Source organism: Schistocerca americana, chromosome 5 (genome assembly GCF_021461395.2).
Source record: "Schistocerca americana isolate TAMUIC-IGC-003095 chromosome 5, iqSchAmer2.1, whole genome shotgun sequence".
Taxonomy (NCBI): Eukaryota; Metazoa; Arthropoda; class Insecta; order Orthoptera; family Acrididae; genus Schistocerca; species Schistocerca americana.
Genome location: NC_060123.1, coordinates 58,942,554 through 58,965,446, shown reverse-complemented (window position 1 = coordinate 58,965,446; position 22,893 = coordinate 58,942,554). Strand labels below are relative to the sequence as shown.

Here is a 22,893-nt window from a genome sequence, read left to right as displayed (position 1 = left end):
TGTTATGCACGTCCAAATCGGGCAGCACCAATTCCACGTGGTTAACTCGTGAAAAGATTTATTTCCACAAATAAATTTATTGCACGAAAGTATGTTATTTGCTTGACATTCAGTGTCATAAACACAATGTGGTATGCAACAATGGATCTCTTGTATGGTCTTCACCATTGTGCCGCAGAATGTGTTTAGTGTGAGTCACTACAGGTTAAGTGTTTGAAAGTCGAAATTCTGACAAAGGAGGGACACATCATACAGCCAATAAGAGAAGGAAAATGTTTTGCTGCTAAATTCAGTGATATGGCGCAAGTTCATCTTTAGTGCAATAAGGTACCTTGTCTAGTCAGAAATTTTAGCATTATTGTAGCCAGAAGTCGTAGTTGGAAAACAGTAAGCATGGTGATACCAGACTGTCTAGTTGTCAGAGTTATTGCAAAAAGACAGCTTTGCATGAAAACAGTATTGATGATCGGTCTTCTTTAAAATTATAATGCTTAAGGCACGCGATCATTGTGTCAGCAAACCCACCACTTCCAAAACTAGTTTAATGGGCTGAAAAATACATAACAGATTTTTGATTAGTGAAATATGATACTAAATATACCTCTACTAAAGAAACATATTGCATTTTAAGCATCTCATTATTATTTCATCATAAAGCCACGCTAACAAAATATACAGATACTTCTAGGATATAAGTTCGAAGCGGAAGAAGAACAAGAGTCAATTGTACATGGTTTTCACATTTTTCAGAACGTTAGAAAAACGAAATTGGCAGACACGGTAGAATATGCACAAGAGGTAAACTTTCTGCAATACAGTTAAGATTTTGATGTTGAGTCATAATCATTTGCTAGAATAGTTCTCAGTTGGATGATCACTGGTAGCTTAATACAGCTTCTTTCCTACTGATGGCCTTTATTTTCTGTCTCTCTTCCTGTTTATACAGGGCTCTCAAAACCAGATTTCGTAAACCGGTTTGCCAACACCGCTTCTGGATGATCGTGTAAACACTTCAAAATCGATTTAGGAAATCCACTTCTAGTTGCCGGTTTTCCAATTCCGCAATTGATTTTCGCTTTAACGTAAACGCAACTGGTTCTGAAACGTCCTTGGCTGTCAGGTTTCGTTTTGTTTTTAAAAATTGTCTGCTAATGTGGACAGAGTAGCTTTTTGTACAGTAAAGGATAAGTAAAAATACACTGGTGTCCAAAATTAAAGCAACAAACGGAAATTTTGCAAGGTTGCGTTTATTTTGCCACAAAACAGTGCAAACAGGTGACAGTAAAGTAGGAGCGACGTAAAGAACACAGAATGTAAACAGCTGCAACACGCATAACGGAAGACAAAAATGTTCTTCTTTTTTTCCAACTTAACAGATTTGCACACACATTCTGACAATTGGTTCATGTGTTCAGCATGAGGTGTTACCACCTCTGGCACCTGACAAAGATGGGGCATGCTGTGATTGATGTCATCAGTCTCATGTTGAGGCAATAACGCCCATTCTTCTTGCAGAGCTGCTCACATGTCTTAGAAAGTGGTTTTTGGTTGCTGACTTGATGCAACCTGTCTCCCAAGCGCATCTCATACCTGCTCTGTGGGATTCAAATCAGGAGAGCGAGCAAGCCATGCCATGCATGCAGTATCTTCGATTTCCAAGAAAACATCAACCACCCATGCTCTATGAGATCGAGCATTGCTGTCCATCAGTATAAAGTCTAGGCCCACACCACCTCACAACAACCGCACATGAGGTCCCAAGATCTCATCATGATACCTGACAGCAATTAAACCTTGCCAATTCATCCGTACAATTTCATGAAAAGGTGTTTGAACGGTCAACATAAATCCTGCCCACACCATTAGGGATCTTCCTCGATACTGGTCTCTTTCGACAATGTTTGGATTCCAAAATCGTGTTCCATGTTCTCTCCAATTACGAACGCCTCCCGATTCACTCTCCAGACTAAACTGGGACTCACCTATGAAAAGAACATTAGCCCACTGTTCGGACGTCCAGGTGGCATGTTGACGACTCCACTCTATACGTTCCCTTCTGTGAAGACGCATCAGAGGTACACATACAGAAGGTCTCCAACAATAAAGGCTACTCTGCCGAAGCCTTCTGTACACCATTTGTCTCGACATAACACGTCCAGTGGATCCTGCAAGGTCAGATGCCAGTTGACATGCCCTTATGGCCAAATAATGGTCCTCTCTTTTTCATATCACACATGGTCGGCCCTGCCCTGGCCTGCGGGATACTGTTTCGGTCTGTATAAATTGTGGCTACATCCGAGAAAATTCAGAATGATTCACATTAAGCCTTCAGGTCACATAGTTTGTGACTGTCCTGGTTCCATCCTTCTTATGGCCGTCCACCGCAAAGTCTTCTGGGCGTCTTCTTTGTACCATACTGCTCCGTCTGTAGTTGTACACACAACGTTTGTGGATGTGTGACTACCTGGCAAACGCTACTCCGTTTGATAGGTACCCTGACACCGTTGTTGACGTGGTTTTCCATTGACCGGAATGTCATCTTCTGTAACGAACACGGTTGTACGGACATCTGTTGACATTTTGTTTGATTACATTGTGAATTAGAAACGGGGAAATAGTGGTTTGTTGTTTTAATTTTGGACACCAGTGTGTTAGACTGAAACTGGTTACGCCTTTCTAATTGAAGAGAAAAAGCGATTGTGCTGACTAAATCAAAAACTGTAACAGCTGTTTTCCAGGCGCCGTACTTAACTGGGCTAGTAAATTCACTTCAGACCTTAAAATGTAAACACGACAGTGAGAAAGGTCTTCGAAATTCGGTTTTCGTCTTTCGGAAGATATGTCGCATGTAGACGTAGTGGTGTAAACACTTGAAAATTGGTTCTGGAAATCCGCTTCTGGTTGCCGGTTTTCCAATTCCGCCATCGATTTGCTCTCCCATGTAAACGCAAACGGTTTTAAAATATGCTTGGGGTATCAGGTTTGTTTTGTTTTTAAGAATATTCAGCTAGCATGGACAGAGCGGATTTTTGAACGGTGAAGGATAAAGAGAAATATTAGGCCGAAGCTGTTTCCATCTCGTGTAACTGAAGAGAAATAGCGATTGTGCTGACAGAATCAGAAACTGTAACAGCTGTTTTCCAGGAGCTGTATTTAACTGGGCTATAGCACAGCCCTTTACATGTAAACACTACAAATGAGACATTGATCTTCTATCACAAATTCTACACTTTTTTCCACAATTTTTAATTGTAGCCACAAAACTACGCCACTATAAAATTTGCAATGAGCTGGATTACGTTTTCAATGTTAAAAGAAAAAGTTGTTATATTTTTGTGAAAGCAGAGTTTACTACGACACCAAAGTATGCAAGCACCAAGTCGCAGTGGAGTAAAGTCGGCTGCGACCACGTAAGTACTTTCGTAGACGTCATCACACGTGGCCAATGAACTGAAAGCGTGGTCAACAGATGTGAATGGTAGTAGGCTGCATGTAACTGTTGATGGTGTGTGTATGGGTGTAGTTTGTGCGAGTGCAAGTTGCGTTGTGAGCTGGAGACAAGAAGAATAGTTGCATTTGATTGAGACCTTAGATCACAGTTGACTTTAAAATGAGATTTGTAATATTATTATCGATTTTAACAGCAGTTGTCTGCAATGATGAGGAAGAAACGGGAGCACGATTACTCATATCAAAACAGATTCTTAATAAGTATTTGGTAGAAGACATGGATATCGTAGTGAAGGTAATTATATTGCGAAACTGTATTGCTTCACGTCTACTCACATCGCTAAAGGTGTCTGTGAAACCTGATAACTGAATCGGCCTTTACTGTTATGGATTTGTTTCGTGTTGCATAGTAAAGTCTGTGTAAAATTGCGAACTAAATTTTTCGTATTAGCATCACCCTTCGTTGAGAGGAGACAGTAATTCTTATCCTCTGACATACTGTACTGGCTATAACAGTATTTATAACCTGAGAAATTGGCCAGTGTTTTATAAAGTACTATCGTAATTGCAGGCTGACTGAGCATAAATAATACTAAGAAATTTATCTCTCATTGATGTTAAGTACAGAGAATTGTTTGTTTAGCATTCTTGTTATACACCTTTCCTCAGTCCACTTTCGTGAAGAGTCTACTTCGTAAAATCTGTGGAATATGAAAGGCTGTGATGCAGTGTTCATTACTGACATTCAAGCATACCGAATAAACTGCCTGCTGCGAGATGTCAAAGAAGCGAATCGAAGTTTTTAGAATGTTTCCTATCAATGAGGCATACAACTGATACTGTGGCATATGTATGACTACTGTGAAACTGTGTAGGCTGTGATTTGAAGCTTATGCAGCAGTTGCTGAAGGTTATTTATTCATAAGTAATTGCGTCATGTTTACCTCATAAGTATTGTTATTCAAGACATAATTTTGGCTGACACCATAACTGTAGCTCTGTCACTATGTCAGAAAACTGTTTGAAATACACTATTTTAATGTTAGGGATGGTTAAGTGGTAAACAGCTGCTCTCATTTAGTGTGTCTACACTCCCTGTGATGATCATTTCATTTTCCAATAAATTGTTACATCCCAAGTTTATTATACAGTATAAACAGGAAGTATCCCAACAAATTTCTGTGGCATACCTGAAGTTAGTTCTACATCTGTGAAATCTCAAAGATAATGTGCTGCTTCCTCCATACCAACTAATTATTAGCCACAAATTTCATTTGATACCTCATAAATTTGTGTGTTCTGTTAATGTTGTTGTGCTGTTGAGTAAAACAGTCTGTTGCTCAATAAATACTGCGTCCACCTTACTGCATTGAACTTTGGGTTTTAGGATGCCATGAGGAGAAAAAGTGGAGTTGGAGTTTAGATGATGATCCCAGAATTCCTGCTTGTCGGAAAGTTAATTCTTTTCCATTTTAAAGTTTTACCATTGGCAGTATTATAATTTTATATGTATTGCCGAACACGTATCAGCAGTCTGTATCACAGTGCCTCACATCATTTCTTGGAATGACTTTAGATGCCATAGGAAGTTAAATCACAACAGCCTAAATGGCATATCAACATAATTGCTCGGGTGTACACGAGTTTTATCATGAGAGCTACCTCTCATAGGTCTAACAATGTAGTATGGTGTTATTCAGCAACATATAGTACTTCAGATTTCAGTGGTGAATGTGTTAGATTCCAGATTCATCTTTTACATTATTAGAATGTACACATTCCTTTAACGGATGATTACATTCAGCTGTGTGAAGACTCTGGTGGTTGGTTTTGGTGTGTCACTGAAATCTTCAAGAACCGTCCTTTCATATGGATAGCTCCTTTTTTAATTGTTGCATTAATTTGCTTCCAAAAAATGCCCATACAGACACTTGGACATGAATGGTGTATTACAGGTAATTTTGACAATTCAGAGTATACATTGGTTTGTCATACCCTTAAATGAAGTTACATAGGTTTAACAAATGACAGTCCCTGACATTAATGCAAAAGATGAGAAAATTATTGACAAAGTGCGGATTACAGAAATGTCCAATTCCACCTGTCTGGTTTGAGACAGACATTACCAATATGGCAGAAACAACCATTGTCAACGTCTCCAATATGGCGCGTATGACGTCATTACATAATCAAGAAAACAAACACATCTCCCTCTCCAAAAATATAATCAAACTAACAGGACTAGTGCGGGAAATTGGGGGTTTTTGGGTGGGGACAAACTAAATATAAACATGTACACACACACACCATGATTCCAAACCACATGAAACATTACATAAAACACCACAAAATTCTGCTACACTTACAATATCGACAGGAATTGATGACTTCCCTTCACCTACATAGCTCAACCGCAATTGTCGATACCACAAAATAAAAATCAACTACTCCAAAAATTATAATTACACCACAACTATGGATACCACAAAACCAACACCTAAAACAACAAAAATTTGAATTGGACGCTTCCCTTGACATATGTAGGTCAACAGCAGTTCACGATACCAAACACATGCAATAAATAACACCAACCCAACAACACCCCACCGAACATCATAACACGGGAACAATAGACCCAAAAAAATGGCTACTTACCACAAAAAAGTTCCGGTGCTACACACTAGGTCAGCCACACACACAAAACTCACATATTCTGCTTGCGTACACTGCATTTCACTATCTCAGCCACAAACCCAAAAAGTTGCAGAAACTTAATCACAGACAATATCCTGTCCCCCATTTCACCCCCCAGACGCACTATATTAAACTTACCTAACAAAAGAAATGACAAATTGAATTAAACGACTTACTGTGTGACGTACAGCGAACTAATATCAGACAACACCGCAATAATGTAAACACAACGGAAACTTAATTCTTAACTCATTGAAACTAATTTCTGTTCTTCTATAACAGTCACGACTGATAAATGCTGGCATGAGCCTCCTATGTGGCTACTGTCCTCCTCTGGAAACAGCTGAGTGAGGCTTCCCAGTTACGTTTTATCTATTGTGAAATGGAATCCTACAGTGGGAAATACGGAAGTGTCCGATCCCGCCCGTCTGCTTTGACCTATGACGTCACAAATATGGCAGAAACGACCATAAACCACGATTCCAATATGGCGCATATAAAGTCGTTATGTACACATTGTGAGGACAAAAATACATCAAAAAACAGACGCACACACTTTCCACAAGAAGCGTAATGACACTAACGGGACAAGTGCGGGAAGTGGGGTATTTTGGGTGGGGGCAAACATATAAACAAATTTAGACGCCTACCCCCATACAAAAACACACAAAAGACGAAAAAAACTGACATCACAAAACTCCCCAAATACCACTAAACAATATCATCTGGAATCGGACACTTACCTTGACCTATATAGCTGAACAGCAGCTCCCGATCCCATAAATTAGGATCAAACAGGTCCCTTGGCCTATATAGCTCAAAAACATCTGATACAGAGCCACACATCGGGATCGAACACTTCCCTTGACCTGCGCACTTAATTTTATCTGTCATATCCATTCCTGAACAAAAACAACCCATTAACTTTACTAAAATTACCACACGACGTACAGCGAACACTAAATTAACCTTCACAAAAAATTGTTAACTCACTGAAACGAATTCCAGTACAAACACAGCTGACACTAACAATTCTGGATAATGAGCAAAAGCAAACTGAGCCCATTACACCACACGAACGAAAACCCTGAACATACCACCAGAGAGCACAACAAACCACAACACGACGACATCTACAAACACACCACACTCACAAACCAAACTTTGCGCCGTCATGACGTCACACACAACACCCTTACGTCACGGGTCAAAGCCGACCCGTGGGATCGGATGCTTCTGTCGACCCCTACAGTGAACCTTTCACTGAATGGAAACTACTTCTGGCCGTTTCCTCTTCTCATATTTCAGCCCCTGGCCTCAATTCCATCCACAACCCATTGCTTCAGCACCTCAATACTTACCTCCGCAATTGCCAGGTTTCCCCTACTTTTTCTGTATGTTTTGTCTGGACTCTTATACCATTTTGTTTCCCCTTTTCTTGCATCTTCTTCCCTTAGTGTCGTTCCCATTGTGTTGTGATGCGGGTATCCCTCCTTTCCATGTTTTTTCTCTGCAATGATGTTCCTTCTGCCTGACTGTTTGCATGTTTTCCTTTCCCATTGACTGGGCTATGCTGTTGGTGTTATTCCTCTTTAGTTTATGCCACTTTGAATCATGGCACCAATAGCGTCACTGTTTACCACTCCTCCCCTCCCCAAAATCCATCGGTGACCGTCTAAGTGTACTGCCAATAAAACCCAGTCTGTGGTTCATCTTCCCCACAAGATAGTCTTCCTAATTGTTCAAAGTTCGTTCATAATTTTAATTCTTGGGTATTTAGTTGAATTGACAGCCTGTAGGTTTGTGAGATTTATCATGTAACCAAAATTTAATAGATTTAATTTCACACTCATGTGAATGACTTAACAATTTTTATTATTTTAGAGTTAATTTTTACTTTTCACACCATAAAGATATCTTGTCCAAATCATTTTGCACTTGGTTTTGACCTTCTGATGACTGTACTAGATGCTAAATTACAGCATCATCAGCAAACAATCTAAGAGGGCTGCTCAAACTGCTTCCTGAATAATTTACATAGATTAGAAGCAGCAGAGGGCCTATACCATTCCTTGGGAAACAACTTATACTTGACGACTTTCTGCCAGTTACTGCAAACTGTGACCTTTCTGATAGGGAATCACAAATCCAGTCTCACAATTGAGATGATGATCCATTGGCATGCAATTTGATTAGAAGCCACTTGTGAGGAGCACTGTCAAAAGCGTTCTGGAAATCCAGAAATAACGGCACATTACTTAAAGTGAAATAAAGATCTCCTTGATTCCAGTTTAAAACCCCCCATGGGGCTCGCCACTCTTTGGCGGGTTCATGCTTGGCTACCATGGGGCCCCAGCCTTTGCAGCATTTTTTCCCTTCCGTGCTGCATGTCTATCCTCTTGTTATTCTTTTCCTCTTCCTTGGGTAACATGTCTGGGGTGTTATTAGGGGTGTTCTGCATTGTCTGTTGCTGACTTAAAAACAGTCTCACCATAGTTTTTGTGTCGCTTTTCCTTTCTTTGTTTCTCTTCTCTCGTTCGCATCGTCGTTTGAGGTTCCTCTTTTTCTTCTTCCTCCCTGTGCACTCCTGAAGGCCAACCCACGCATCTGACTCGTGACAGGTGACTGGGTTGCATGTAATCCCCATTCCTGGGTTGGGTTTGCATGTATCTCCAGTTGGGGAAGGAGCACGCTGTCGGAGACACTGGCAATCATGGGGATTTCCTCGCAATGAGTCAATCATCTTTACAATTAACGTCTACAAAACGTAAACGTAAAGAGGCTAATGATTCAAAGATAGTTCCCACTGCACCATGGTTCCTCGTGGTCTCGTGTACTGAAGACGGTCAGTTCTTCGCCACGGTAAATCCATTTATTATTCAGAAAGGTGTTGTTGCAATTGCTGGCCCTGTGAAATCCTGCTCTCGTTTACGGAATGGCACTTTACTTTTGGAGACTACTTCTGATTCTCAAGTAGAAAAACTGCTTGCTGCCTCACTTCTCCAAGGCTACCCTGTTTGTGTCGAGACCCATAGAACTTTGAATTCTTTCCGTGGTGTAATTTACACCAGGCTGCTCAACGGTCTAACCGAGCCCGAAATCCAATCTTACCTCTCTGATCAGGGTGTCATTGCGGCCCATCATGTAATGAAAAAGGTAGATTCCTCCTTAGTTCCCACCCACACTCTTCTGCTCACCTTTGATAGGATGGTGCTGCCGTCCAAGATCAAAGCAGGCTATGAAATTATCACAGTCCGGGCATACATTCTGAACCCGATGCGCTGCTACCACTGTCTTCGTTTCAACCTCACTAGAACATCTTGTTGACACCCAGGCAAATCTGTAACCTGTGGTAGGGATGCATCAGCCTCCTCCTCCCCACTGTATCAGCTTCAATGGCGGCCATGCCACCGCCTCTCAGGATTGTTCCATGTATCTTGATGAGCGGGATGTCCAAGAGATCCAGATAAAGGAAAGAGTGCCTTACCCAGTCGCTTGCAAGTTACTGGATAGTTCTGTTCCTGCTACCCCTCGCTCCATGAAAGACATGGCCACGCAGACATGCGACCTCAAATTCCGCTGTGAGGTTGTGAAATAGCCCAGTGTCAAGGTAGCATTGCCATCCCCCTGCCCAGCTGTGCAATAAGCGTCAAACTCTCGCCTCAAGGGGCGAAGCCACCAAGTACACAACAGGTAGGTCGGAAAGGACAGGAGGAGTACTCCCATGTAGTTTTCCTCCATCCCTCCAGCCAAACAACAACTGAGTCTTCCTCTAACTGGAATGGCTCGACGAAGTCGATAAAGCGCAAATGATCTTCTCCTTCGGAAACTCAAAGATCCTCTTAGACGTTGTTGCCATGTGGTACCTTAGCCCGACCGGCCTCTGTATCGTCGATGCGCACCACCAACTATTTTTCAGTGTTGGACTCCACAGACCGACCGCACAAGCAAGTCAATGCTTCTGTGGACCCCACGGAGCAGGATCCTCCTGCTTCTGTGCCCTGTAGTAGCAACTCTGCACCGGTTGTCACTCGGCAGCTGCCGAGTTGACACTCCATCTCTTCGTCACGAGTGTCCTCCAATGGAACATTTGCGGCCTTTGGTTCCACAAAGAGGATTTACGGCTGCTCTTAGCATCACAGCGTCCCATTGTACTCTGCCTCCAGGAAACAAAATTGCACCCTCAAGACTGTGTTGAGCTTTCACATTACTTACCGATTCGTTTTGACCGTCCCCCTGAGGTCAGCATCCCATCTTATGGGGGGCGTCATGCTGCTCTTGTGGAATGATTCATAGTAAACCAATCTCCCTAACTACCCATCTTCAAGCTGTTGCAGTTTGCCTTTTTCTTCCCCAACTGACTTTTTCCCTCTGTATCATTTGTGTCCCTCCGTCATACGATGTCACCAGGGCAGCTACCTCCCCCATTTTTGCTACTCGGTGACTTTCATGTGCATCATCCCCTTTGGAGTTCTCCCAGGACCTGTCAGAGAGGTGCCCTCTTGGCTGACCTTAGCACTGGAGCACCCACTTTCCTTTCTGACTCCTCACACACCTATTCCCATTTAGACATATCCTTTTGCACTGCCCAGCTTGCCCATCGTATTAAGTGATCCATTCTTTCTGACAGCTACTCAAGCGACCATTTCCTGTGTGCTATCCGTTTGCTGACTCCCACCCCATCCGTGTGCTCGCCCAGATGGCAGCTTACTAAGGCTGACTGGCAGCTTTACTCCTCCCTGGCAACCTTCGAAGAACAAGATTCCCCAGTTGTGATGGCCAGGTGGAGCATCCCACAAATTTTATCCTTACTGCTGCAGAATGTTCCATTCCTTGCACTTCCTCTTTACTTGGTGGACTGAGGCAAGCCGTGACACAATTCGTGCATGGAGACATGCTTTCCACATTTTTAACCACCATCGTGTGATGGCAAACTGCACTCATTATAAACAGGTGAGTGCAGCATGTCGTCGCGTTCTTCGGTCTAACAGAAGAGCTAGCTGGATTTCATTTACCCATCCTTTTAACAGTTCCACCCCTTCCTCTGTCGTGTGGGCCAACCTCCAACAGCTCTCTGGGACCAAGTTCCATTCCCCAACTTCCTGCCTGACAGTTGCAGACGATGTTATTGTGGACCCTATTGTTGCTCCAACATCTTGGGCCACCATTTTGCAGAAGTTTCGAGCTCTTCCATCGGAAGTGAGTGGAGGCGGCACAGGCAACACCCTTGTCTTCTCAGAATTGAGTGCTAAAATGCCGCCTTTACTATGAGGGAGCTAGATAATGCTTTCAGTTCATCTCGATCCTCCACCCCAGGGTCAGACACCATCCACATTCAGATGTTGCAGCACCTTTCTCTTGCGGGTAAGCACTTTCTGCTTACCACATACAACTGCATCTGGGCAGAGGGCACATTTCTTGGACGCTGGCTCGAAGCCACTGTCGTACCCACACCTAAGCCTGGTAAGGACAAAAACCTTCCTGCTAGCTACCACCCTATCTCTCTTACCAGCTGTGTTTGCAAGGTGGTGAAACATATGATTCATGCCCGGCTGGTATGGTGGCTCGAGTCTCGAATTTACTGACGTTCTGCAGTTGGCCATCTCGTTACTTTGTCCACCCATGTCATGAATGGTCTTTTGCAGAAATTCCAGACTGTGGCCATGTTTTTCAATTTGGAGAAGGCATACAACACCTGCTGGAGAACTGTTATCCTCCATACTCTTTACATGTGGGGCTTCCGTGGCCACCTGCCTTGTTTCCTTCGGGCATTTTTAAAAGACGGGGTTTAAAAGTTGCTTGTGGGTACTACCTTGTCGGACACCTTTATCCAGGAAAACGGTGTGCCTCATGGGTCCATTCTGAGCATCGTCCTCTTTGCTATCGCCATTAACCCTATAATGGCCTGTCTCCTGCCGGCATCTCCGGCTCCCTCTTTGTTGATGATTTTGCCATCTATTGCAGTTCTCCATGGACCTGTCTCACTGAGCGGCGTCTTCAGTGATGTCTTGATCATCTTCTGAGGCATCAACAATGGCTGACAAAACTGTTCGTATGAATTTTTGGTGACCCAAGTGGTTTCTCCCACCAACTTTACATTTTGGGCCTCTTTCCCTTCTATTCGTTGAAAGTACAAAATTTCTGGGGCTCATGCTGAATAGGAAACACTCTTGGTCTTCCCATGTGTCTTAACTGGCAGCCCGCTGTACACAGTTCCTCAGTGTTCTCAATTGTACTTCCTGGGATGCCGATTGAACCACTCTCTTCAGTTTGTACTGGTCCCTTGTCCGTTCGAAACTTGACTGTGTGCTTTGTTTACACTTCTGCATGCCCATCCCTCCTACGCTGTCTGAACACTATCCACCATCGTGGCATCCATTTGGTCAAGGGCGCCTTTTACACTATCCTGGTTGAGAGTCTGTATGCTGAAGCTGCTGAGCCACCACTGTCCTACTGCCGTGACTTTCTCCTCAGTAGGTATGCATCTGTTGCCACCCATCCTGTGCCTTCGTTGGTGATTCCTTTGATCGTCAGTATGGGGTGTGTCCCTCTTCTCTGTTGCTATGGCGGCTTAACTTCACACTACCTGCAACTTCCCTGGTGGGTATGAACCTTTCACCACCTTGGCTTCTTAACCTTGGCCTTCATTCACTTTCTGAGGACACTACTCCAGCCTCAGTCTACCACCTTCAGTTTCATGACCTTCACATGGACCTTCATGATAGTCCCTTTGTATACATTGATGGCTCTCGGACTCACTGTGGGGTTGGTTGTGCGTTCGTCATTGGCAACTGTATCCTTCGATGTCGGCTTCCAGCACCATACAGTATTTACAGCCGAGCTCTTCGCCATGTATGAGGCCAAAGAGTACATCTGGCGAAACAACATTTTCAATTGTGTCCTCTGCTCAGACTCGCTCAGCACCCTTCAAAGTCTGTGTGTGCTGTACACCTCTCGTCCCTTATTGCAGTGGGTCCAGGAAAACTGTCACTTGCTTGCTCTTGGTGGAGCCAGTGTGATGTTCATGTCGGTCTGCCAGGAAATGAGGCTGCTGACGCTGCTGCTAAGGCTGCAGTCCTCGTACCTCAGCCCGCGAGTGCCTATATTCCCTCCGATCTATGTTGCTGTCTGTCAGACGGTGGTGTCCCTTTGGCATCGCCAATGGTCCTCCCTTCACGGGAATAAGCTCCAGCTTATTAAGCATCTCCCAGCAGCTTGGATGACCACCTCTCAGTCCTCCCACCCAGAGGTCATATTACCAGGCTGTGTATTGGGCTCTGCCCTTTTAGCCATTGCCAAGTGGTGCTACCCCATCACTTTGTACACATTGTGCTTAAGTTTTAACTGTCCGCCACTTCCTGATGGAGTGCCCATTTTTTAACCATTTGTTCCCTCTTGGGTTTTCCATCTGATTTATTGGCCGTTTTAGCAAATGACACGCAGGCCAAAGCAATATGGTGAAGGCCATTTAATTTTTAGTTTTGGACCTCTGTTTCTGTATGGTGCCTTTTTAGCCCATTTTCTGCATGCTTGTTTTTAGATGTCTTCTATTACGTCAATTGGGACTGACCTATAGTCATTTTTTAACTCTTTGTCTTCGTGTTCTATAGTTTCGACTTGGGCACGTATGACCCCAGTTCTTTTTTGCATCCTAAAACAAAACCAAACCACCTTAAAACTGTTAACATCAGTAATTAGAGATAGACTGCAGAATGATATAGAAATAGCAGAGCAGTAGCAAGAATTTGTGAAGAAACTGGAGCACAGTAGATGCTTTGCTTTCACTTTGACAGTTGTAGAGAAGTCTATAGAATTTAATAACAGCCTATCGCTGTTACATTGACTTGGCAAAAGCTTTTGATAGGATAGAAAAAACTAACGAGAGTACCAATGGTTTTGGTGAAAATCGTGGAAGATATACAAGAGTTGGAACTTAAATAGTGGCAACTATTTATTCACAACCGATACAAAAGAGTTACATATTTTCACTTGTTACTGTCCTTCAAAGTAGTCACCAGCGTTGTGTAGAACCCGTTGCCAGTGATGCGGAAGGCGTAGTATACTGTTGGCAGAGCCTGTTCTGTTGATGGTGTGAATGGAGGGGTCTACTGCCTGCCGAATCTCTGGAACTGTTCTGAAGCGAATGCCATGAAGTGGTTCCTTCATCTTTGGAATCAAATCAAAGTCACAAGGACTTAAGTCTGGCGAGTGTGGTGGATGGTACAGTACTTCAGAGTCCCATCGACCGAACAGAGCAGCCACAGCTTGTGCTGTGTGTTCCGCGCATTGTGGTGCAAAATCATGGGTGGGTTGCTGTCAGTGCACAGTATTACTATTTGTTTTTGGAGCATCACCTGTGATCTGCTTTGCGAAAGAAGCGGCAACACTTGTGACATTGATTTGATTCCAAAGATGAAGGGACCACTTCGTGGCATTCACTTGAGTACTGTTCCAGAGATTCGACAGGCAGTAGACCGTTTCATTTGCACCATCAACAGAACAGGCTCTGCTAACCGTATACTACGCCTTCCACATCGCAGGCAATGAGCTCTACACAACATTGGTGACTACTTTGAAGGACAGTAACAGGTGCAAACGGTAACTCATATACATTGGTTGTGAGTAAATAGTTGCCACTATTTAAGTTCCAACCGTTGTGTATAAAGGTAGTCAAACAAGAATTAAAACACGTCGATTCACCAGTAAAGTTATACTAGATAGAGGAATTTGACAAGGACTCATTAAGCCTGGACTGCTGTTCAGCTTAATAATGGATCATATATTGATGCTGTAAGAAAGTAACTGGGTTATAAAATGGGAAATAAAGTTATAAATATATGATACTGCTGCTGCTGATGTTCCAATAGCAAGTGAGGTTAATTTACAGAGGTTGCTTTACCAATTTAATAAAACAGCTAAGCTGTATACCATGGAAATCTCATCTTGTTAGATGTATGGTAATATCAAAAACACCTGTAAGATGTAAATTAGCAGTAGATGGTGTCAGTTGAACAAGTGATGAGCTTTAATTATCTAGGGCCTGTTATTACTGACTCTAAAGATTTAACCATGGAAGTAAAAAATGGTGACAGAAGTAACCAGATGCCTGCAAAATACTGTACGGAGAAACAAATTTGACAACTGAGAGAAAAATACAGAAAACAATGGTGCATCCTGTTAAGACAGTAACAGTTGAAGACAGATCCAAGAAGTAACAATGTTAGATAAGAGCAAATGTATCAATAAGGGAACAGCATGAAATAAAAGATATAAATAAATGGATGAAGACAAGAAAAAGAAATTTAAATGACCATGTGGAAAAGATGGATTCCAGAAGACTAGTTAAAATTTGTAAATATGGATGATAACCCAAGAGATGGGACACAGTTTGTCAGATACATCTGTGGAATGAGGCAGGCAAACAGGGGCAACCCGAGTCAGCAGAAAAAGAATAAAGAGCTAGTTGTATTTCAGAACAGTAATAGCTTCTGAATCCATGCTGTGTCATAGATTGTTGTCTTAGAGGTAACTCATAATGTTAGAGCACAGCATATGTTCCAAAATCCTAATGCACATCAAAATCAGTGACATGCATCTGTTGTTCAGTTGATGACTACTCTTTCTTTTCTTGGTTATTGATGAGCCCTGTGCAACATTTCTGTCTTTTGGTACGTATCGTTTGTTGAGTGAGCAGTTGTACACAATTGTGAGGTGTGGTGGTGTTATACAAAGGTAGCTTGAAAGGTTGTTGGGCTGGAATAGAAACAAACAATTTACCTCATTGAAACTTTAGTGTAGTCTGTCTGTTTGCTAATGCACTAGTTCAGCAAATGTTCCAATGTGTTGATCCCATCTCAAAAACTAAATTCCTCTGTGACTGCAAAATAAACATCAACTTTGACTGCCAGTTATTCATTTGAATATAATCTCCATCTACCAAGGAAAGTTTTTAGTGCGGGTAAGAGATGGAAGTCTCATGGAGCCAAATCAGTGAATAAGGTGTGTGTGACAACACATTTTATGTATATTAGTTCGTGTATTTTTGCCATCGCAATGAAATTTGTGGTTGGGTGTGCGATGTCTTGATGGATGGTGATTTTCTTCCTTGCCAAACCGGGCGTTTCTTCACATATCTATTTCTGTAGTTGATCGAGGAGGTTAGTTTAGTATTGCCTTGTAATTGTTTGACCAGTGGGAAGATTATCAGGAGAATCCATTTCGTGTTCTGGTTGGCACCAAGCCCCTTCTGGCCCACCTGGTGGACTGCAGCATGTAGAGACGCTTTACGTGCTCGTCGACGTGCTTTACGCACCTTTAAACGCCACCCTACAGTGGCAATTGTATCAATTATAAACGATTACGTGCTCAGTGTCGTCGTGTTATTAAAGAAAGCAAGAAAGCCAGCTGGGCTGCTTTCACAAGCACCTTCAACAGTTTTACTCCTTCTTCTGTTGTCTGGGGTAGCCTGCGCCGGCTATCTGGCACTAAGGTCCACTCACCAGTTTCTGGCTTGACGGTCACGAATGACGTCCTTGTGGCCCCTGAGGATGTCTCCAATGCCTTCGGCCGCTTTTTCGCCGAGGTTTCGAACTCCGCTCATTACCACCCTGCCTTCCTCCCCCACAAACAGGCAGAGGAGGCTAGGCCACCTAACTTCCGCTCCTCGAATCGTGAACATTATAATGCCCCATTCACCATGCGGGAACTCGAAAACGCACTTGGCCGATCACGGTCCTCCGCTCCAGGGCCTGATTCTATTCATATTCAGATGCTGAAGAACCTTTCTCCTGCGGGTAAAGGTTTTCTTCTTCGTACTTACAATCGCATCTGGATTGAGGGACATGTTCCCGCATGCTGGCGCGAGAGTATTGTTGTCCCGATTCCTAAGCCGGGGAAGGACAAGCACTTGCCTTCCAGTTATCGACCCATCTCGCTTACCAGCTGTGTCTGTAAAGTGATGGAGCGAATGGTTAACTCTCGATTGGTTTGGCTGCTCGAGTCTCGACGCCTACTTACCAATGTAGAATGTGGATTTCGTAGGCGCCGCTCTGCTGTCGACCATCTAGTTACCTTGTCGACCTTCATTATGAATAACTTCTTGCGGAAGCGCCCGACCGCGGCTGTGTTCTTTGATTTGGAGAAGGCTTACGACACCTGTTGGAGGGCGGGCATTCTCCGCACCATGCATACATGGGGCCTTCGCGGTCGCCTCCCTCTTTTTATTCGTTCCTTTTTAATGGATCGATAGTTCAGGGTACGTGTGGGTTCTGTCCTGTCAGACACCTTTCACCAGGAGAATGGGGTGCCACAGGGCTCAGTTTTGAGCATCGCTCTCTTCGCCATAGCGATCAATCCAATAATGGAATGCCTCCCAGCTGATGTATCAGGCTCCCTTTTCGTAGACGATTTTACCATCTATTGCAGCGCGCAGCGTACGTGTTTCCTGGAGCGCTGTCTTCAGCGTTCTCTTGACCGTCTTTACTCCTGGAGTGTCGCCAATGGCTTCCGTTTTTCTGCCGAGAAGACGGTCTGTATTAACTTCTGGCGCTACAAAGAGTTTCTCCCACCGTCCTTACGACTCGGTCCCGTTGCTCTCCCATTCGTGGAGACAACAAAATTTTTAGGTCTTACATTTGACAGGAAACTTAGTTGGTCTCCACATGTGTCATATTTGGCTGCCCGTTGTACCCGTTCTCTAAATGTCCTCCGTGTTCTCAGTGGTATGTCGTGGGGAGCGGATCGAACCGTCCTGCTTCGTCTATATCGGTCGATCGTCCGCTCCAAGCTGGATTATGGGAGCTTCGTATACTCCTCTGCACGGCCATCCATCTTACGCCGCCTCAACTCCATACAACATCGGGGTTTACGACTTGCGATCGGAGCGTTTTATACTAGTCCCGTCGAGAGTCTTCATGCTGACGCTGGTGAGTTGCCACTCACCTACCGGCGCGATACACTGCTTTGTCGGTATGCCTGTCGGCTACTGGCAATGCCCGACCACCCGTCTTATCGTTCCTTTTTTGATGACTCTCTCGACAGTCAATACGGGTTGTATGTCTCTGCCCTGCTACCCCCTGGAGTTCGCTTTCGTCGCCTCCTTCAACACATTAATTTTTCACTCCCTGCAACCTTTCGAGTGGGCGAGAGCCACACGCCACCTTGGCTCCAGGCTCAGGTTCACGTCCACCTTGACCTCTGCTCGCTCCCGAAGGAGGTTACCCCCGGTTCAGTCTACCACTCCCGTTTTATCGAACTTCGTTCGAAGTTCATTAATATGACCTTCATTTATACAGATGGCTCTAAGACCAATGACGGGGTTGGGTGTTCCTTTATTGTCGGGGCACAAAGTTTCAAATACCGGCTCCATGGCCTTTGTTCGGTCTTCACAGCTGAGCTCTTTGCCCTCTACCAGGCTGTCCTTTACATCTGCCGCCACCGACATTCTGCATATGTCATCTGCTCCGATTCCCTGAGCGCTATCCAGAGCCTCAGTGATCCGTACCCGGGTCACCCTTTCGTGCACCGGATCCAACGCTCTCTTCAGCAGCTGGTGGACGTCGGTTCTCCGGTTAGCTTTATGTGGGTTCCTGGCCGTGTCGGTATCCCTGGGAACGAAGCTGCAGATGCCGCGGCCAAGGCTGCGGTCCTCCAGCCTCGGACAGCATCTTGTTGTGTCCCTTCATCAGATTGTAGCAGGGTAATTTGTCGACGCATTTTATCGCTGTGGCATGCCGATTGGGCTGCACTTACAGACTTCCCGTGGCTTGGACGTCCTCCTCACGCCCTTCTCGGCGGGAGGAGGTCGTTTTGGCCCGGTTACGAATTGGCCACTGTCGGTTCAGCCGTCGCCATCTGCTGATGGCTGCGCCGGCGCCGTTCTGCCCCTGTGGGCACTTGCTGACGGTCTGCCATATTTTAATGGTCTGTCCGGATTTTAACACCCTGCGTCTTGATCTTGGCCTGCCATGTACTGTAGAAGCCATTTTAGCGGATGACCCACGAGCAGCTGCTCGCGTTCTTCATTTTATCAATTTGACAACCCTCTCAAAGGACATTTGATTCTGCTGTTTTCCTTTTTTAATCCTATGCCTGTCAGTCTGTCTTTTATCGTGTTTTCCATTTCATTGCTGTTTTAAACTTGTGACTCGCGGTGCATTCCTCACGTAGTCTGGGCGCTAATGACCGTTGAAGTTGTGCGCCCTAAAACCACAAAAAAAAAGAAAACCATCTGCTGCTTTCTGGTCCTACATTAAAATTTGTCGCTCACATAGCAGGTACTTTTCTCATATCCAATTCCAATTTGATATACCCATTCTGATGACATCCTTACAGCTTCAGCAATTTCTCGCACTTTGTCGACAATCCTCAATGACCATTTTGTGCACTTTTGCAATTATTTCTGCATCTCAAGTTTAAAGTCGTTTGCCCTCTTGGCAGCAGTTGACCATGAAGGAGCAGACTTCTCCTGTGTGTTCTGAAAATTGGCATGAACGTCCTTTTTCATAACTTTCTATACGAAGTATGGTACTTAATCATTGCTCAAATCTCAGTTTTTTCCCGTCTTCATTAATCACTACACAGGAGCAACAGACGTGTGCATTGCAGATATCTACCTGAAGCACAGATGTGTCACATGTTTACTTGTAAAGGACGGCCTATTATTACACTGGAAGCGTGTTGTGCTAGCGCTGAAATCTGGTGGTGATTGCGCAAACTTTTCAAACTCCCCTTCTGTCAGCACACTTTGAAAGGAACCTAGTTAGTATTCAGTCTGGACTAGAAGAGTTGTCTTTATTAAGTGATTTAAGTTGCTTCATTATACCAATGATATTGACTAAGATACTGATGTAGGCAGTTGTTTCTAATTCAAATCCTGGAAAATTTACTCCATCTTCTTTAGTGAAAGAATTTTGGAAAACTCCACTTTAGTGGCATTGTCATTGTACCTGGGCTCCTGTGGCAATATGATGGTTTTGTGTAGGAATGTTGTCATTATAGACACCATAAAACGTTAAGAATCTGAATATTAGACCAAGGTGGGGAAAACAGAGGTTTTCATTTGGTATGTGAATATCACTATGGAATCCGCAACAAAGAAAATTTGTCATAGTGAATTTGTTTTCACCAACTTGCAACCAAAATACCTTATTCCTTGTGATCTAGATCTCCAATATCTGTCACAAACCTCTCACCCCACCCCACCACAGGGAAGGGGTGTTAGGCATAACGGCAGTGTCATGCTCGATACAGTTACATGATAGTTAAAGATTAAATTTTGTGGTGTTCTTATTCATTTGTGTTTGTGCATGCATGTGTTCATACTGTTAAAATAATTTACATATTTTTGCAGTACACCTTGTACAATGTTGGTACAAGTGCAGCACTGGGCATCCAGCTGACTGACAATAGCTTTCATCCAGACTCTTTCGCTGTCGTTGGTGGTCAGCTGAGTATCAAGCTGGACAGAATTGCACCAGGCACTAATGTGTCACATGTTGTGGTTGTGAGACCAAAGAAATTTGGATACTTCAATTTTACAGCTGCTGAAGTTAATTACCTGCCATCAGAAGACATCTCAGAAGTAAGCAGATTGCACTTTCATTGGTACCACCCAGTAATTTTTAGTTACAGTGTTCCATCCAGAACTGGTAAGCTCAGTTACTGAATCAGGCTCAGCTACTATAACAGTTAACTGTGTTAGAAATTGTTCAGATTGTTGGTAAAAAATTTGGTTTGCTGAGTTTTTTGATTGGATTCATTGGTTGCTTTTCGTAAATGCAATGTAGTCGAGAATTCTAATTTGTTCATGCATGTTTTAAGAGGCATTGATTGCAATGTTAAATGCTTTGTTGTAATTTCATGTATAAACAAATAAGAAATGATATTGCATGTTTGGCATTCTGAACTTGTCTGTTGTAACTGTTGTTGAAACTGTCATATCTGTAGTATTAATTGGTGATCTGTCATTAATTAATTTACATTAACAGTTGCAGGTTGCTGCAACAAGTGAACCTGGTGAGGGACTGATAATCCCCTTCAAGGATTATGATAAGAAGTTCTCACCCCATGTTGTAAGTGTTTATAATATTTACTTACTAAAATACTGGTTGAATTGACCTCTCTCTCTCTCTCTCTCTCTCTCTCTCTCTCTCTCTCTCTCACGCACAAATATAAATTTGAGAACTGCCTTTGTTGTTGCAGTTGGACTGGGGAGCATTTGCCGTTATGACCATGCCATCACTGGCTATTCCTTTCCTTCTGTGGTACTCGAGTAAGTCAAAATATGAGAAGCTGACCAAGACAAAGAAGGAGAAAGGAGTGAAGGAGTAACTGTTCAATCACAGTTGTTTGCAGTCAAACAGAATTTTGATAATAAAATTAATTTATAAGACTGAAAACGTTTTTTTTTTTTTTGAAAGGATAACCTATGTATTTACAGTAACAGCACTGAATTATATCTTTCCAGTGTAACTCCTATTGAAGCTTGTCAGTAACATCATAAGAAAGCCTCCAAAGATAGATCCTGGATGGACAAATGCTTTAGATTTGGCCCCTCTATTGACACCATACTCACTGCCCCCAGTTGTACAAAGCTTGAAAGAAACTCTTAGCTCTATTAATATGTTTCACAATCTTTGTCATCATCCAACAATTTATTGGGATGATTACAGTAAGTGGTATGCATGACAGAAGCCTATGAGAAAAGTACATTTAATCTAATGACTACAAATTGATGTGGTTGCGTATAGCATTTCCACATAGAATCTGGTATCTGTTGTAGGTACAATGATTACCAAAGTATGAAGGACAACTAAAACAAGTAGAAGAAACAGCAAACTAGATAGAGCCAATAGTAACACATTTCAAGGAGGAAACTAGAATTATGTAATTCATGAGCCTGCAGAGGACCTGTGACTCAGTTTAATAAGAATAGTAGACAAAGCACAGGCTGGATACATAGTCTTTGAAATATAACCTAGCCGCTGCATAACCTAGCCACTGCATAGACTTAAATCTGAATCATTCACTTAAGGCACCAATAAATTTGGCTGCCCTCAGAAACCTTTATACGGCCAGCAACACTATATGTAAGTTTCTCGCAGCATTAGCTGCTGCTTGAGCTGTTTTGGCTCTGTACCTACTCATGGTCAACTGGTAACTGCCATGCAGCATAATAGACAAGAGTTCAAGCCTACAAATTCCTTGATGTCTCACTCTGATGCAAGAACAAACATAATTTTGCACTTTCGGATGTGCCATTGATAGATGCCCTTCCCAAAACATTTGTGTGAAAGAGTTCGTAGGTGGCTGTCCTGCTCAGAACATTTCTTGCTTGAGAATCTGCTCTGAAGCAGCAGACACTGGCTGGATTACTCTGCTGAATCTCTGTATGTATGATCCACAGACATGTTGCTGCAATTACTTTGGTGAACATAAATTGTTTATTTTTTCTGGTGTGGGTTTCTGTTCAAAATATAATTGCTGTTACTGCAAGGAGCATAGTTGGGGTTTTTACTGGTATGATCATTACTTGCACAGAATACAACATGAGTAATATTGATGCAAGCATTCTACCATTGCTACGAGTGTTTATCAGCTGTCCTTTTCTGGTCTAAGCTTTTGCTGTTACATATTAAATTTTTGCATGTTTGAAGGTCATGAGTGGTGTTTGGGCATCAGAAATTAGCATGACAAGAGCAAAAATTCCAACATATGCTGCATATTGTTTGTTGTTGCTAAAGTAACGGA

The 22,893-nt window shown here is 43.2% G+C and overlaps 1 protein-coding gene across 1 annotated transcript; it reads left to right on the top strand.

The window, feature by feature from the left end:
- The first annotated feature begins 3,425 nt into the window (after positions 1-3,425).
- Positions 3,426-21,542, top strand: LOC124615758 (translocon-associated protein subunit beta). Its single transcript, XM_047143848.1, has 4 exons — positions 3,426-3,745; positions 20,495-20,725; positions 21,132-21,215; positions 21,346-21,542. The coding sequence occupies exons 1-4, from the start codon at positions 3,611-3,613 to the stop codon at positions 21,472-21,474; spliced, it is 579 nt and encodes a 192-aa protein (XP_046999804.1). The 5' UTR covers positions 3,426-3,610; the 3' UTR covers positions 21,475-21,542.
- Positions 21,543-22,893: the final 1,351 nt, after the last annotated feature.